This window comes from Sceloporus occidentalis, unplaced genomic scaffold, assembly GCF_023333645.1.
Source record: "Sceloporus occidentalis isolate IW3139 unplaced genomic scaffold, rSceOcc1.0.p SCAF_8, whole genome shotgun sequence".
NCBI classification, from domain to species: domain Eukaryota; kingdom Metazoa; phylum Chordata; class Lepidosauria; order Squamata; family Phrynosomatidae; genus Sceloporus; species Sceloporus occidentalis.
The window spans coordinates 21,814,068-21,831,827 of record NW_028316988.1 but is presented as its reverse complement, the minus strand read 5'-3'; the positions used below and the strand labels follow the sequence as shown (position 1 = coordinate 21,831,827).

The 17,760-nt window shown below is 42.0% G+C and overlaps 1 protein-coding gene across 7 annotated transcripts in view; it reads right to left on the bottom strand.

The window, feature by feature from the left end:
- Positions 1–461: 461 nt before the first annotated feature.
- Positions 462–17,760, bottom strand: part of PRRC2B (proline rich coiled-coil 2B) — a 60,007-nt gene continuing 42,708 nt past the window's right edge. For all 7 annotated transcript variants that reach the window (XM_089535245.1, XM_089535251.1, XM_089535247.1 and 4 more), the window contains 9 exons: positions 16,379–16,483; positions 15,347–15,533; positions 12,677–12,774; positions 11,257–11,378; positions 8,383–8,623; positions 6,639–6,815; positions 5,690–5,781; positions 4,143–4,224; positions 462–2,735 (listed from right to left, as the gene is read on the bottom strand). In XM_089535245.1, coding sequence (XP_089391371.1) covers positions 2,595–2,735; positions 4,143–4,224; positions 5,690–5,781; positions 6,639–6,815; positions 8,383–8,623; positions 11,257–11,378; positions 12,677–12,774; positions 15,347–15,533; positions 16,379–16,483 — 1,245 coding nt within the window. In that variant the 3' untranslated portion in view covers positions 462–2,594. The remainder of the gene's footprint in view (positions 2,736–4,142; positions 4,225–5,689; positions 5,782–6,638; positions 6,816–8,382; positions 8,624–11,256; positions 11,379–12,676; positions 12,775–15,346; positions 15,534–16,378; positions 16,484–17,760) is intronic.

The following is a 17,760-nucleotide window of genomic DNA, read 5'->3' as shown; positions in this document are numbered from 1 at the left end:
TTCAATTCCTTTACGCTTCAGAGTATATTTATAAAGGGGCAAAAATTCCAAAAAAATAATAATAAATATCCTGAATAAAGTAAAACCCACAGCATCTGAAAGGCCTGTGGAAGCAGGGATGAAACCTTGATAGGAGGGAAAGGGGGAGTGTCATTCTGAATGCCGAATGTATTAAGTCTCAAATCCACTACCAGATGTCAGAGGAGAGAGCAGCTTTGTCACCAAGGTTAACAACAAATAACCCTCTTTTTTCCTAATGACAAGTTGTTATTTATTTATTTAAAAGCACCACCTACCTCAAAAATCCCTTGAGGATTTCCTACAAAGGGATGGACACACACATACACACACAACACACACACAGGTGAGGAGGAAACATTGCTGCAACTTAAGTCGAAAGAGCTTAGATATCTAGACTAAGATGTCTGCTGTATACACAGGTGAAAAGATCTTTGTTTTAAAAAAAAAGAACCTTTTTAAAAGAAAATCTATCAGGATGTGCTTGTCTTCTGAGTCAAATTTTGCATACTCCTACCTCCCACTCTTAAAATACATTCTTTGTTCAAAACGTCATCTTTGGAACCACCAGCAAAACGACTGGCTTGACACTAATAGGAAAAGCAACTGAGAGAGCTATTAAGTGACCACTGACAAGAGGAAAAAAATAGCATCTTACTTTCTTATATTGAAAACAGATCAGGGTGTTTTGCCTGTAGTTGCCAGAAAGAAGGGCACTAGAAGGAATTATTTTCTAGTCATGGAGTGAAGGAGAGAGAAGACAAAATCAATACTCAACTGCACATTGTCACATATATATATTGCTCCTATATACCCCCTAATGCTATTTTGGCAAATGGATATCACTCCCTTATTTCTTTTCTGTGATTTTTGGCCATATTTTGGGCTTTCCTGCTCTGTATGTTTGGGGTTATGAGATTGTGGGACTCATTGGGTAGCCAAACCGCTATGTTGGGGGGGCCTCTAAAGTGATTTGGGGGCCATTTTCCAACCTCCTCTGAAGTTTTTAAAATTAAGGAATTAAGGGGGAGTTTGAGGTCTGGAAAAAGTTTTTCCAGTCCTAATATAATGAAGGAAGAAATGTCCATAGTATAGGCCTCCCCTGTAACTCCACAGAGGCACCATCAAAAAATGGAAAAGCAAAAAATTATAGATCAACCAAGATGCAATAAAGAATCCAAAAACAAAGCGACAAGGGAAAACACAAGGGAAAACAAGAAAAGAGTATGCAATTGATAATCTCAATTACAGCAGACCCACTGAAAGTTTCCACAGATCCTCTGGTTCCCCTTAGTTGACATTGAGTATAGAATTTAACCCTAAACATGCACATTAAGCACAAAAGATCAGCCACATGAATTCTCCGGGGCTCTTGCCAACTCAGTTGATCAACCCAAGGCAAGTAGCTTCTGTAACAGACATTACATTGTGTAAATTCTGAGAAACCCAAATCCCTGCCCCGCCACAAATCTAATCATTTCCAAAACATTACAAAGTATAATAGTAATAATACTAAAAGTAAACATCCCTATCAAAAAAAAATCCTCCACGTTGTTGGCCAAATTTGTATGAATCTCAAGGGAGAAACTTAGTGCCTTTCCTGAAATGAGAAAAAAGGTCACCACTGTTCTTCATCTTTGCTATGAAGGAGGAGGAGGAGAAGGATCCCAGAAGTGTCAGCTGAAGAGCAGAACAGGCATCGAGATTCACTGTATTTGACCTACTCTAAACACTTTTCCTAAACATTTTACCTCTAAAGCAAGCTCTGCTTCTAGTGTTGAGAGAAGGGGAGGGAAATGCCCAAATAAGTTGCTGAATGCCTATGCTGCATTTACGTGTAATAAAATCAAAGAGTCAAGGACCAAAAAGCCTGTGCAACCCACTTAAGAGTGCAAGAAACCTCAGTGTAACATACCACACACACACACACACACACACACACACACACACACTGCAGCCATGAAAGAGGATGCAGCCAAGTACATGATTTTTTTTTGGGGGGGGGGGGGCAATTTGTTTCTAGAAGGTAAAGAGGTGCAGGGGGGGGGATGGAAGGGAAATAGGGGGAAACAGAAAATCTTTCAGCTGTACAACAAAAAACACAATATCCTGTTTGTTTCTTTTAAAAAAACCTTTGTGGCCTTTAAAAATAAAAGTAGGATCCAGCACACTTCCACCCTCTGCTGACAGGAGGGGTAGAGGAGGAAGGGAAGGGAGCTTTACTGAAAGAGCAGCTGCTGCAATTTGCACATGGAAGGGACAAGGAAAAGGCAGAAAAGTTAATGGCCAGAGCCATTCAATAGTCCTGGGGGCAGCCAGGGGTGTTTGCCTTGTTTGTCTGTTTTGAAGCAAGCAGACCAACATCAAAATCCACTGCTCAAGAACTGCTTCATGGGGAGAAGGACAACATTGTTACGGGCGATGATGTCGAGGTGGTGAGGAGTCTCGGCACATCTAGTTGCTGGAGGCAGGGGAAGGAATGTGAAATGAGCTGCAGAGCCTTCTCTCTGTGTGTGTTTCCTTCTCTGTGTTGAACAGAACAAGCTAGCAGGCATGGGGCAGGGGGGCACAGCTGCTCAGGCCTTGCTCTCCTCCACTTTGACAACCTGAGGCTTGATCGCTCCGGTTCGTGCCGGCTTCATCTGACTGGTAGAGGGAAGTTCCTGCAGTTTCATGGCTCCAAGGTTGCCTTTACTTTCATCTACCCGCTGCTTTGCCTGTTGGTCAGTGATAGTGACAGAAAAACAAAAATAAAGACCCACAGAAGTTAAGCAGGGCTAGGACAGCAGATTCCAACAATCATATGAACAGGTGTTACCATCACAAGGATGTTACTCATCACGATGGCCCTTGAAACTTGACAACCAAAAATCTCAGCCCAGAATAAAAACTATGTAGGATCAAGCCAATCTGCACATAGCACACTAATGCTTAAATATACCAACAAACCTACTGTAAAATGTCTATAATGGCCCTTTTGAGTCCCAGAACCATCATCTGCACATAGGAAGTGTTTGTTGGGCCTTTGCAAGAATCTCTGCAACCTTCCTCTCCACTAGTATTCTTAAAAGATGGGGAATTCAGTTTTATCCCACAGTAATCCAAATTAAACTATTTGGATTTTTTAATTTGCACAGTCAATAACATTTATATATTTACATTTATATCCCACCTTTCTTCAATGAGTCCCTCCACCACTAAGATTTCGTCAAAACTAATACCTGAAGTAGGTCAGGCTGATAGAATCTCGCTTGGTGTGGACTTAATCCTGACTCTCCCAAACACTAGCCCAACTCATTAACCACTTTACCACACAAGTTCACCTAGAGTGCTCATATTCTCAGCAATCTATTCTGTTTGGGATATCTGTGAGAATGAGGGGGAAAGCTCTAGACATCTCTAAAGACCCTGACATCACTCACATCTTTCCATGCCTCTAAACACAAAGGATCACTTTCAAGATCATATAGAAGGGCCAGACATCTGTCATCCATTTCAAAATTTAGCTTCCTTGTTCTCTTTTAGGTTATATATCTTCTGAATACGCAGAATTAGTATTAGTAGCAGCAGCAAGTTTGAGTGTAAAAAGATTCTGATTAGGAGCCCTGTGGAACCGGTCTTTGGTTCCTGGCATCATCTGGAGCAGTGGTTCCCAACCTTCCTAATGCCGCGACCCTTTAATACAGTTCCCCATGTTGTGGTGACCCAAACCCATGAAATTATTTTCATTGCTACTTCATAACTGTAATTAAATAGGTGTTTTCCAGTGGTCTTAGGCGACCCCCATGAAAGGCCACAGGTTGGGAACCACTGATCTGGAGGAAGGAACTATGGGCATTTCTGACTCTTTCTGATGATCACAGGGGACCAAATCCATGTCACTAGGCCTGCCAGGTACTTTTCTTGGTTTTGCCCACCTTTATACCTTCTTCTTACCTATCTTCCCCAAGACATCGACTATCCTCTAACCTGACATTAAAGTGGCTCCCAGTTCCAAGTACACACACATACTGCTGCAGCCATTCTGGGCAAGGTGGCCCTCAATTTCAACAGCTAATCTGATTCAGGAGTGCTTTACATTAAAAGTTGTGGGAAGACTTTTTTTCTTGCACAGAAGATTTTACCTGCTGGATGTAATGCCCCTGCACAGAGTTCATGCTGACAGCTGATCCCGAGGACTTCCCACTGGGGCTGGCAGAACTAGGCCTGGGAAGGGGGAGAAGAAACCCAAATGGTCAGTTAAGACAACAGAAACCAAGGATTAAGAGAACCACCACCTCCAAATCAAGAACAAGCTCAGCATGCCTAGAGCAAGCTCTAGGGAGCCTAGTAATTCAGTAGTCCTGTTCTTATACAGTCAGAAATGACCAAGAGTTCTGGCCAAGACAGTTTTCTCCTATAGTCCTGATTTTACTATCTCTCCACATTTCTGCATCCTTGAGAGGTCCACAAAATTACTCACCAACAATCCTCTCTCTGTTGAAATTCCACTACACAAAATCAATCAACCAACCAAGTGCCAGTTGTCAGAACCATGCAAACTGAGCTGTGATGGAGAGTGGCATTTCTTGATATTGACATCTTTGCCCATATTGGTTGTTCTTTATGTTAACTTGTTGATATGTAACTTTAACTAGTAAGTAAAGATGTTTAACCACAGATAGGATTCAAGTTTACTGACTTCTCCTTCCCTTTGAAGTACAGCCTTTGGACCACATTGGGTGACCTGAAATAGGTTTCTCCATAGCTTTGTTTGAACTCTTTCAAGAGAGACCATATTCTTATATGTCCCTAATTGAGCCCCATATAACAACTGAGGCCAAGCTTTAGATATGAACAGCTTAATTGCAGGAGGAATGAACTGTGCTCCTTTGATGAAAAATAAGTTTTGAATGGCTATTAACAGTCTGAATGAGCATTTCTGTTTCCTGAAGCTTTGAAAATTAGATCTTAACCTACTTAATAGACTTAATAGACTGCCCACCCAAAATTCAACTTTTCTGCTTAGGGCATTTTCAAAAGGTGAGTATCTTAGTCTTGGAATAATTTATTATTAATTCCTCTTCAGCACAATAGTGAGTGAGCAATCTTAAGACTCTCTTAAGACCTATGGGAGTCAGTGGCAGAATTACTCTGTCATCAGCATATAGTAATTAATTAACATGCCTATTAGCTAATTTGGGGGAATGGAAAGTAGAATTACTTAAGTAAGGGATCTATGAGTTTATATAGTAATTAAATATAACTGGAGCCAGCACAGATCCTTAACTCCATTCTTAAATTGTATTTCCTTGGTGACATACTACACCTTACTTCAATTTAGTATACAAATGAATTTTGATAAGCAGCTGTAGTAAATGTTTGTCTACTGAGATGTTTTAAAAATTGTTCTACAGTCTAGATCTAGATAAATTCTGTAGTCTAAATCTAGATATCTAGAGGTTATTCCTAATGTTGAGAGGTGGCATCTCAACACTAGGAAGAACTTTCTGACAGTAAGAGCTGGCCCTCCTCACAGGGAAGAAAAGGGGGGAATGCCTCTCTCTTTGGTTTTTTTAAGTCTCTCCTATTAAAAATAATAAAACAAGAATGCATTTTTAAAGTAATTAGAAACACACACATGCTGCCACCCTGCAACATAAATAAAACAGCAGTCAGAACTGTATTTCACCTGTACGCATGATGTGATGGAACAGATCCTCCAGTGGGCACATTGTGTTTAGCATCTGTGAAGTGGAACCCTTTCATTTCCATGTGAGAAGACTACAGAGAAAATGAACAAGAAAATGAACACAGGATTATTTCTTTTGGGACAATTTAGTTGCCACCTTGAGCAGAGGTGAGGTATCCAGCTGTCATGCCACACATTCACTCAGGAAGCTTTTTTTTAATGGGCATACAGCCTCTGCAACAGACCCTAGTAACAGACAACATAACTAAACAGAAGTCTGTATTTGCTTAACTGATTACAGGTACAGTAACTTTCTGGCTGAACAGTGAGGTAAAAAGGCTTCAAATAAGTAAGATAATCTTAACATTTAGAACACCTTTCAAACCCCTATGGCAGGAGCTAATAGCTTTCCAGATGTGCTCAAACTGCCAGGGATCTTACCCCCACATTTCTCACACCTCTTGAAGGTAGCAGATCGAGTAGCCATCATGGCAAACAATGAAGCCAAAAACAACAAGCAATAGTGAAATATGATACCCAGAAGTCTGATTCTGTCCTTCTTCTTTTAAAGTAAAACTTTCTTAGACTTTCTCTAAAGTTCTGGGGTGCTTTTGGCTATTCAGCAAACAGAGGATGCCTGTGGGAGAGGGGAAGGGAAAGTGGCTTTACTTTGGCTTACTCATACCTGTGTCTCCCACCTGGGATAGGTGGAGAAGGGGGTGAAGAAAGTGTGGTGTCAGGGGCAGAAGCTGGAAGCTCCTGGTTGGGTTAAACCTCACTTCTTTGCCCAAGGGCTAAGGACAGAGGAAAAACTTTGGCAAGCTTCAAGAACCAGAACATATAAAAATGGTAAAGAAACATGTGTGGAAACAGTGTATGTTGAAAGACAATGTGTTAAAAATGGCTAACCCACCATAAAAATCTAAATATTCACCATGTGGGTTCTTACCTCCCTGTTTGTAGCAAGAACAGATGGCTGGGAGCCAGGAGATAGTATCCTGCGGGGAGCTCCAACTGACAGGCTCTGGCCCTGGGGAAGCTGAATGGACTGTGGTAAGATCAGAGGCTGCTGGCTGGAGCCATAGCGAGGCATTGGAAGCTGAGAGCCAGGCATGGACATGGTGAGCTGCGTAGACAGATAAACAGAAAATTACTTGATCGAAAACTGCAGTCAGTTGGGTATGGTGTTAATCCACAGAGACCAAAATAGGCTGCCAATGGGAGAGCAGTTATTTGAAAGCTGGTACAGAAGACTAAATCACACTTGAATGGACCAGGTCTGACTTTACACTCAAGCTCGGACATACTTTTCCTCTCGTGTGGGGATAGTAGAATCATAGAATCATAGAGTTGGAAGAGGCCACAAGGGCCAACCAGTCCAACCCCCTGCCATGGAGAAACTCATAATCAAAGCATGCCTGACAGATGGCCATCCAGCCTCTGCTGAAAGACCTCCAAATGAGACTCCACCACACTCCAAGGGAGTGCATTCCACTGTCGAACAGCTCTTACTTTCAGGAAATTCCTCAGACAGTGGATTGCTTCTCTCTATGCTCCATGAAATGAGTGCAGGGAACTGGGCCTGGGCCTTGAGTTCCCACAGTCATTTCCTTGTTAGAAGAATGGACCAAAGTCAGGAATGCGACACCCTGGGGCAAACCACATCCAATGGCTCATCCAGCCAACCACTATGAGGTATAAAAATAAGCATACCTTTTGAAACCTAACTTACATTTTTAAAATCTGGCTTACAACATTATCTCCAAGCAACATTATTTCTTTCTCTATTTAAAATTATACATTGAGTCTCTCTTGTCAGGATTTCAAAATCCAAAATATTCCAAAACAAATCAATCAGCAAAATGAAACCATGCAGGCTGCACCAACTCGAACCCTTACACCACTTTGAGATAGTGACTGCAAAACATTTTAAGAAATGTTGGTACTAAACTGACATTGGAAAAACCCACACAGATTAAACTATGAAGATCAAATAAGTTGAATTGGGTGGGAGGACATTTTCACTAAAATGTCAAGTACACAGGTACCTGGAAACGTATGAAGTAGTTGTGAACTGACCAAGACCCTTAATCCATCTTCATATAGTCTACACCAGTGCTACTCAATGTGTTGGTCTGTGATGTGGTGTTGGCCCATAAGCTATTATGCTGCTGGCCCCTGGCAAGTTTCCAGATAAGACAGAAAAAACATGGTGCCAGACTCTGGTACATGGGGGAGGGAGGGGAATGCTGATTCCCCACACCCTGAGAGGCATAGGTGAGCAAAGTATTTCCCATCTAGATGGTGTTAAGAGTGCAAATTCCAGCGCCTCTAAGAATTAGCTACAGTGACTAGGGAGTTTCAGGCCAAAATCGTTTGGAAGAGAACCCTTGGCCTGATTCTGACAGTCTCCAATAACTTGCAAGGAGTCTCTCCCGGCCCTACTTGGAAACACAGGGAACTGAACCTGATAACTTCTGCCATACTGAGCTACATTCCTTCCTTTAAAAACAGAACACATTTGTAGCAAGAAAACTCCCGTTGTCCATCTAGCTCAGAAGTGGGACTGGCAGACTTTTTCAGGCAGGAAGCCAGAACCTCCTTAGAGAGAGACAAACGTGGGGTAGAGGTGGGGTGGGAAGACACCTTTACAAAGGGAAGGTTGCTCTCTTGACAAAGTAATACTTCCTGACCTGGCCGAGCTGTGAGTCCATCATCTGTGAGGCTCCCATGCCGGGCGCTTGGCTGAGCTGGCCTTCATAAACTAGGGCCTGGCTTCCATTCACTGGCTGGTAAGGGGATCCAGATTGCGTTTTCACCATCTCCAAAGGCTGCATGCCCGGGAAGGCAGAATAGGGGGGCTTCAGGGCGGTGCCTCCTGTCAGGACTACCGTGTTGGGTTGAGACAGGCTGGGGTGCATGTAGACCTGAGATCTGTGAAGGATGGGGAGGGGGAAAAGAGGCAACCAATTGGGAACTTGATTTCAGTATGTAAACAGCCTTTACAGCAAAAATTAGAAATCAAAACCATAGTTCCCCCGGAGTAAAAAGTGATTTGACAGTGGATTTGTCTGACTGACAAGAAAAACTTGCATCCAAATTCCAAATTCTATTTGGATAGGGAAATTTCACCTCATACTGGAAGTGGTGGGGGAAGGTGGGATAATTCCTTTACAAAGACAAGTAGACAGCCACGGTGCCCTCCTAGAACACTAAATCCCATCATTTCCAGCCAATATGGGGGCCTTCGTGAACCCCAGCATTCCCATTTCAGCTCTAGGGCACTGACATAGTAGATAAGAACAGGCCAACATCTCACATTGCCTCTTATACTCAGATTGTGTACATTAAATGCACGTGCTACATTCACATGAAGATAACCCTGAATTCTTGATAATCTTGGCCTATGGTTCACAAATTATGTCAGGAGCCACATGTTTTCATTCCTTGTTGGTTTCTCCTGTCAAGGAAAGCAGCCGCATTAACTTACCAGGTAGTCAGCGCTTAGGGTCACTGACTTGGAAGAACTATCTAGTCCAACCCCCAAGAGACAATAATCAAATCTCCACTTAAAAGACCTCCAAAGAAAAATTTCATCCCATTCCTAGGCAATACCCAAGAAGGACAGGTTGTATACCTGTAATGGTATTTCTGCAAGTGGTCATCTGCAAATTCACACAAATGGGTTCTTCTGCGCCTGCACAACAATGCTCAGAACCTTCTGGAATCTCTAGGCAAACTTCAGTTTGCAACTTCTAGCAGCTTTTTGGCAGTAGCCCCACCCACCCTATATATGTTCCCAGCGTTCCCGCTCTTTCCTCAGTTCTGAAATTTTATGCCATGTAAAGCAACAGAAGAAGACAAACAAATGAGCAGGACACTGAGGGGAGGATGGGAGGGATTTGTGTGAATTTGCAGATGACCACTCGAAGAAATACCGTTACAGGTATGCAACCTGTCCTTTTTCTTTGTGGCCTCTGCGAATCACACAAAGGGGTTAGAGGCTGACAAGCTTAGGTCAGTGGAGGAGGGAGTGTCATGACACAAGTTTGTAAGCGCAAACTAAATGAATTTATTAACAACAATAAACTCATGAATTCAATGTGCATTTGTCATAGTCATATTGTCATACCTTTTGGTTTCAAGTAAAGGGGTAATATGCGATGCATTTATCATTCAACAATAAACTGGTCAGTGCAACTGTCAAAGCCAGTCATGGAATGTAGATTAACTCACAAATAAAAACATCAATAATAAAATATAGAACCATATGCAAATAATGGCAATTTTAATGCAACAATAATTGAAATGCAAGACAGAATCAGTGCAAAACACATAGTAACAGCAACTTGGAGTGCAAGATAAGTCAATGTAAGCCAGAAAGCAACACTACCCTGCCAAAAGCTCAGTGTCCTACTCATTTGTTTGTCTCCTTCTATCGCTTTATGTGGCATAAAATTTCGGAACTGAGGAAAAAGCGGGAACGCTGGGAACTTATATAGGGTGGGTGGGGCTACCACCAAAAAGTTACAAACTACAGTTTGCCTAGAGATTCCAGAAGGTCCCGAGCTTTGCTGTGCAGGTGCAGAAGAACCCATTTATGTGATTCGCAGAGACCACTAAGAAGTATTTTCTACTGTATAGGTGGAACTTTTTCCCCTCTTGTAATATGAATCCATTGGTTCAAGACCCCGTTTCTGGAGCAGCAGAGAAGCTTGGTTCATCCTCTACATGACATCCCTTCAAACATTTAGAAATAACAGTCATATTACCTCTCAACATACACTTCTCAAGGATAAATATGCCAGGTTTCATAAGCCATTACTTGTCTTAGTTTCTAAAGATATTAACCATGGATGTGTTTCATACAATTTGGGCCAGAAATACAGCCTAGAATGTGTTTTTGTTTGTTTGGGAGCAGCAAGCCAGATGTCCCAACTGATATGGCATGGAAACTTCCAAGTTCTGGTTATTTTGTTGGTCTCAGTGGCAGGAGAAGCTAAATGGGATGGAACTGATGCTGCTGAGGAACTATCAGATGGAATTCTGGTTTATTATTCCACACCTTAAGTTGAACATGACCCAGAAATATGAACTTGATGCAAAGAAGGCAAGTAATATTTCAGCCTGCACTGAAAGAACTGTAGTTTTTAAAACAAGGGAAGTAACAGTCCTACTATATTCTGCACTAGTCAAGCTTCATTTGGAGTACTGTGTTCCATAATGGGTACCTTATTTTAAGACGAGATGGTTTTAAGTTAAAAGTGGATATATTTCTATTGAACATTAGAAGGAACTTCTTAATTGTGGTTCAGCAATGGAACCAACTGCAAAGAGAAGCGGTGGTCTTTCCTCCTCTGGATGTTTGCAAAAAGAAGCTCGGCAACTGCCTGCCAGGGATGCTCTAGCTGGAGATCCTGCAATGAGTGGAAGGCTGGACTCGATGCCTGTGGGTTCCCTTCCAACTCTAGGGTTCCCCCCCTCCTGTGCTTATTCTGTTGGGAAATGAATGGAAGGGCTATTGCTGAACGACAGAGGGAAGGGGTGGGGCTGAACTGAAAAGTTACCTGAAGGGCTGAATGGAATTGTAGATCTCTTGGGACTGTGAGACAGGAAGGCCACCCCTCAATCCAAGCTGAGCTTGAGCTTGAAGTGATGTGTGGAGGGAAAGAGGAATTTGCTGAGCAGCCTGTAGAGAGGAAGAAAAACCCAAGGTGAGATTGATACACCTAGAGAGAGCAGCCACCTCTGCCTCTACTAGAGCACTGTGTGGAAAACCAGAAGACCATCAGTTAGGAAATTCCATAAACGATGTCCTAAAAATTTTGAGTGACATTTCCCACGTTTTCTAGGAATTATTTGGGATTTGGCTTCTGGATTAAAACAGGAGGTACCATCTAAAAGTAAAAACAGTTGAATGTTCAAAAAGGAACATGCAGGGTCACAATTGCTGGCATTTTGAAGAGATCACCGAAATTTCTTGTGTAACAAAAATAAAGCAAGCCAAGGCAGTGACTTATACAAAAATAGAACAGGAAGCCGACTATCACCACCACCACCACCATAATCTCATAGTCTGCCTTTCTTCCAACATAGGGACACAAGGCAGCAAACAACAAATTTAAAACGGTATAATTTAAAACAGTAAAAAAAGCATTAAAAAAGTATAAATCTCTTTAGCTCATTCTAAACACAGGGTAATTAATATGGATCAGGAATGACCAAATAACCCACCTGGTTCCAGCACACTGACATAACAGACTCCAGAGCAGTGGTTCATGCAGGGTTGCGTAGACACACTCTTCCTTAGGCCTATTATATGATTACTATTTTTTTTAAAAAATGGCTATCTGAAAGGCTAATTTACACACTTTCATCTGGTGGCAATAGGATCCTTGCACTTCTCCTAACTCTCAGGTCCTCCTTCATGTCCCCCTTCCTCTGCTATTACTAACCAAGATCCTGGTAGAGGATGGTAGCATTTTCATTACTGCCTTCTTCATAGAACTAGTCTGCAAAACCACTACAAGTCCTCAAAAGTGCAGTAGCAACAACACACAATCATTTCCAACAGATGACTGGGTGTTGCAAGGTACAGAGAGTAACAAAGAACAAATTCCAGGATTCACAGGTAAGCAATGATGATCCCAGATTCATACTCTGCAACTCTGACAATGGGAACATATATTTTGTCCTTATTTTGTCCACTTTTCCAAATGTACAGCAGCAAAATTTAAGACTACAGGATTCTGTCAACATTCGCCTGTGGGCATCTGTTGTGAGACAGTTAGGAAATCCACTGATACGAGAGCTGGCATTCAACAGTCATTGCATGGTATCACTCTCTCCAAGCTGGTACCCTTTAGAAGTGTCCAACTGCAGTCAGATCAAGCCCAATGGGAGATGATGGACTATGCCAAGCTATCTGGAGGGCACCAGGTTGGTCAAGGCTTGAAAGGGGGGGGGGGGATGAAACCAGTGACTTGCCTGTTGGTAGCTCTGTTGCTGAGGTATCGTCTGGGGAACAAGGCGTGGCTGGCTTGCAAACACATGGCCATCTAAATACAGGGGCGGGATGTGATTACCTAGAATTAGATCATTGGAAAGGAAGGGGAAAAGATTCAAGAAATTAATCTCAGATGACAGGGAGTTATGAGAAGTTGCATCTGTGCATCATCACCTTTCTATCCAGTCATTAAAGGTACAGGGGTTCCCTCTACCCTCACATACACACTGAGCTCAAATTCTACTTCTGTACTCCTTTGTCACAATTTGCTAAATGCAAAGAAGAAGTGGATTAACGGCAAGGAAGGGAGAACTGGGCTTTCAAAAGGGGAACCAAGAATATCTTGCATGCTGCCTTGAGTTTCCTTAAGAAAAAAGGGGTGAGGCAGGAGCCTGCAGCCCATTCAGATATTGTGGAACTCGCATGAGCCCCAGACAGGTTTATGGTCAGAGGTTATGGGAGTCATACTAGTTCAGCATGACTATGATGCCAATTCCTTGCCCTTATAACCCAACCTTCTGCAGTGCAAGGCCCTATAGATGTTTTGATTCCAACTCCCATTATCTCTAACATTTGCCACTACACACTGAGGAACCTTGGCTGGAGAAAAATGGTATAGCTAATAAGGAAATAAAATAGCACAGAAGGTGACTTGACCTTTAAGAAATTTAGGCAGTTACTGATATGAGTTTTCATTCATTTAACTACTACATTAAATGCACATACATTTTAACATAAGGAAAATAATAGTTTAAAAAAAGAAAGTGCACTTTGTGGGAGCTTTATGCAAAATGGAAGGAAATAAAGAGAAGGTTAAGACAGGCATTTCTCAGGAGAGTACTTGCTACCTGAAGTTTCTACAGGTACTTGCAAATGGAAAAAAAAATAGTCTGCTAACTGGAGCTTAGATTAAATAATCAACTAAACACTACAATTCTAGTAATTAATGAACTTCTTCCCCAACATGCCCTTTTGTTCCATTAACTGGGTCTATTTTAAAAGTTACAAGTAAGGTTCATGTGTGTCAGTGCAAGTAAACAACCATTCAGAATTTGATTGAGGATGACTAGAATAGGGGTGGGAATCATATGGCCCTTCAAACATTGCTGGACTCTAACTCCCACAATTCTACCGACCAGCCATGTCACCTTGAGGAAACGGGAACTGGAGTCCCAGAATAGATGGAGGGCCACGCGTCCCTTGCCCTTGACTTAGAAAATAATTCAAATCGTTAGGTGCATCAGATGACCTTTTCAGTTCTTGTGACCACAGAAATCTGAAAGGCAGCATAGAATGGTTGATTTTGGGAAGAAGGAAGGTGTTGGCAGAGAGATGCACCAATTTAAGCTCAGTTCTTCTCCAGAAGATATAGCCCAACACAGGGTAGGGCACCAAGCTCGAACAGCCCAGTAACCAGCAAGGCAGCAGAAATATCTAGCCTGATAGCAAGCAGCAACCAGGTCTCTCAGCTACAGAATCTCTTCAAACGCCCTTCTATGACTGTGCAGCAAAGGGCTCAGTAGGATCCATTGAGAACATCACAGAGACCAAGGGGCAGGCGAGGACACCTGAGCCCAGCAACTGACACCAGGATTAGTTCATGACTGGAGGTCCAGCTGGAATCCCTCATTTACTCATTACACCCACCAAACTGTCAGCCCTATGGCACTGATGCAACTTCAGAACGCATGACACAAGAGCCTAGACAAGTTATATTTTAGAGCCACACTTTCATGTGAATGCATATTAAACAGAGGACAATTTCAAAATCCAGATGCCTTTCACTGAAGTTTACGCATAGGTCATAGGTCATTCCCCTTTTGTTGTTGTAGTGTACCAAAGATGAACCTATCATCGGGGGTTTCTTGGCAAGATTTATCCAGAGGAAGTTTGTCATTGCTCCCCTCTGAGACTGAGAAAGTCCAAAGTCGGTTTCCATAGTTGAGCAGGGACTGAAAACCTGGCCTCCCAGAGACTTAGTCCCATGCTCAAATCACTGCACTATGATGGCTCACACACACACACACCCCGCATTACTGTACTCTAATTATTGTGTATTTGTAATATGCTTTTATTTCATATTATCTTTATATAATCTTTCCATAATAAAAACATATTTTTAAAGATAACATACTATAGCTCCCAATATCCATCAGCTACCAGAATCATTGCCATAATCCCTGTCTGGATTCTGGGATTTGTAATCCAAACAGTAACCTTTTCCAAACTCTGTAAGACATATGATCTGGCATCCAGTAACATGGGCATTTTTATTTTTCCCTTTGTCAGGAAAAACTAAGTTTCTAGATTTTATGAGTTACTGCATCACTTGGGAAGGGAATACAAAGGAATGGTGGCACCTTCTCAAAGTCAGAGATGGGAGCAGATAGACTAGCAAGGGGGGGGGAGATCAAATTTCAGTACCATTCCCAGCTAAGCTTCTGTACCAAGAAACAGAGGTCCTTCAGAGACTTCATGGGACAACCATCTTCCTAGGACAATAGCACAGGCTTTGCTCCTCAACTGTAGATGCTGCTCCTTCAAATCTGAGATTCTTTTTTCCTTTCCCTACCCTTTCCTGTCTTTCTTTTTTTTCTGAACTGCTAAAGAGAAGTGACAGCCCACCCAGAACAAAAAAACAACCACGGTACCTGGAATTGAAGCCGATGGTGCCACAGAGGCCACGGGCATGGGCGTGACACCACTAAAAGAGCTGTAGTTGACCCCATTTGAAGCCCCAACACTGGAAGGGGGTTGGATGCCAGAACCAGCGGCTCCAGGAGAGCTCTGTTCTGGCAGGCCGGGGGAGTTTTCCCAAGCTTTGCGTGCCGACTCCATCTGCAAGGACAAGAAAGGGCAGGAGTTATGGGCCTTCACAGTTACCGATGGCTTTTTAGCATTCCATGGGATCCACAGAACTCTCCCCCACTGACAAAATATACACTGTTTACAACATCTAAAAGAATTTAAACCATTTAGATAAAAATGAGAAAAAGCAATTAAAAGCTGTTCAATTTAAAATGATACTCATATAAATCTGTTCTTTGAAAACCTTTTTTCTTAAAGCTTGCCAGAATAAAAACATTTTTGCTTGCTGGCAGAAGGATGGCAAGGAAAGTGCCTTTTTAAGACTTTATGACTTTGAAAATATTGAACAATACAGATCTTGGCTGAAGATGGCCCTCAGAGGGCTGTGGCTGCAGATGACCAGTTTTTTCTATGATGCAGGAAGCCCATTCCTGTGCCTTTGAGCTTTCACTAAAAATACCACTGCTCCATGCACTGGGTAAGCATCAAGGCCCCTTCGTTATGGAGATCCAAGAGAAATCGGGTAGCATTCTATCCACCTTCTAAAGAAGACAACCTGTTCCCATCTTCTGGGGTTCTGCTTGATTATATTCTAAAGAGATTGATTTTAATGACAAGAGACATTTTGGACCTCACTGCTTAAGTATTATGGCTTTAGCTCAGAGCTGCCATGGAAAAGACATGGTAGCTGCTACCCCATGCCTAGCATTCTGCCATCACCAAACCTCCTCTGAACAACAAGTTAATACTTCTAAAAATGGCACACATGTAAAAATGGCACTCTCATTTTTTGCCTGCTTCTATAGGTGTCCTCTCTTTGTCTCTTCTCATTCTTCTCATCCTTCAGCTCTACTCCTGCTAAACACAATGCTTACCTTAAGAGTGAGGTCTGCTGTAGGATAAGACATGGGGTTCAAGCCGATACATCGCTGGAGATGGTGATCCCTTCGGAGAACAGGGAGAGACTGAGCAAGCCCAGCCTGCAGAAACAAAAGTTTGAACATTGTTTTATTTCAGGAATTTTCATCTCAAAGTTTATAAACAAACATAAGATGGAGGACTATGCTTTGTAGGAAGTTTTTAAGAGAGGTTGGATATCCCCCTTGTGGTGTACTTAAGTCACGAATTTCCTGCATCTGGGATTGGCTAGATAACCCTTCCAACTTTAGGGTTTCAAGAAGTAGCCAACAGAGTGCCATAAGTTTAATAATATCTGTCCAACAAAACTCAGAGCTTGGAAAGTTTTTTTCTTTTAAAGCAATTCATTTTGTTAATAACGCAGTTTTAAAAGCAACCCATCACCAATTTTCATTACAATACTAAAAAGGTATCTGGTTCCTGATCTATTAGGCTTCATAGTGCAAATACGTTTTTCACATTTTCTTTTAATTCTATAGGGATGTTCTTCAGATTGCATTTTGGCACAATGGTGTTCTTCTTAGCCTTACTCTTAATTTTTTGATATTAGCAGTTCATGGTCTGTGCCGCAACCTGCTCCTGGTCTTGTTTTTGCAAAGAGAGTGGAGCTTCTCCATCTTTTGCTTCCAATTATGTAGTTTACATATATTGGACACCAGGTGACGTCCATCTATACATTGCTTCTTGGGTTGTTTGAAGAATGCAATTGTGATGAACAAATTATTGGCCTTGCAAAATGCAATCAATCGATTTTCTTCTTCATTTCTGGATCCAAGGCCAAATTTTCCTACATTCTTTGATTCTGCTCCTTTACCTATTTTTGTATTCCACTCGCCTATGATTAACCAGATTTTGGAGTGTGATCAATTTCTTCGTGGACTCTGGCACAGAATTTTTCAGTTTCTTCTTCTGTCTCTGTAACTGGAGGATAAAGTTGGATTACGGTTACACTGAAGGGTCTTCCCTGATGTTTTATTGACAGATCAGGCAGACATTGCCTTAAATCCTTTGACTCCTTTTGCTACAACTTTTCTCACTGTGCCATTTCTTCTTATCCTTTTATTTCCTGAATAAAACACTGTGTACTTATCTGACTCAAACTGTCCCATTCCTGTCCATTTTAGCTCACTCACCCCTACTATTGCAACGTTTTTATGTTACATTTCTTGTTTTACTATGTCTAGCTTCCTGATTCATGCTTTTCGCATCCATGTTCTTATAAGATGTGTTGTGCAGCATTGGATTCTCCTTTCCCCTCTGAGCAATATACAACTGAGTCCAGTTGTTATTGTTGTTATAATATTTATTTGTATCCCGCTCTTTTCCAAAAACTGGGCCC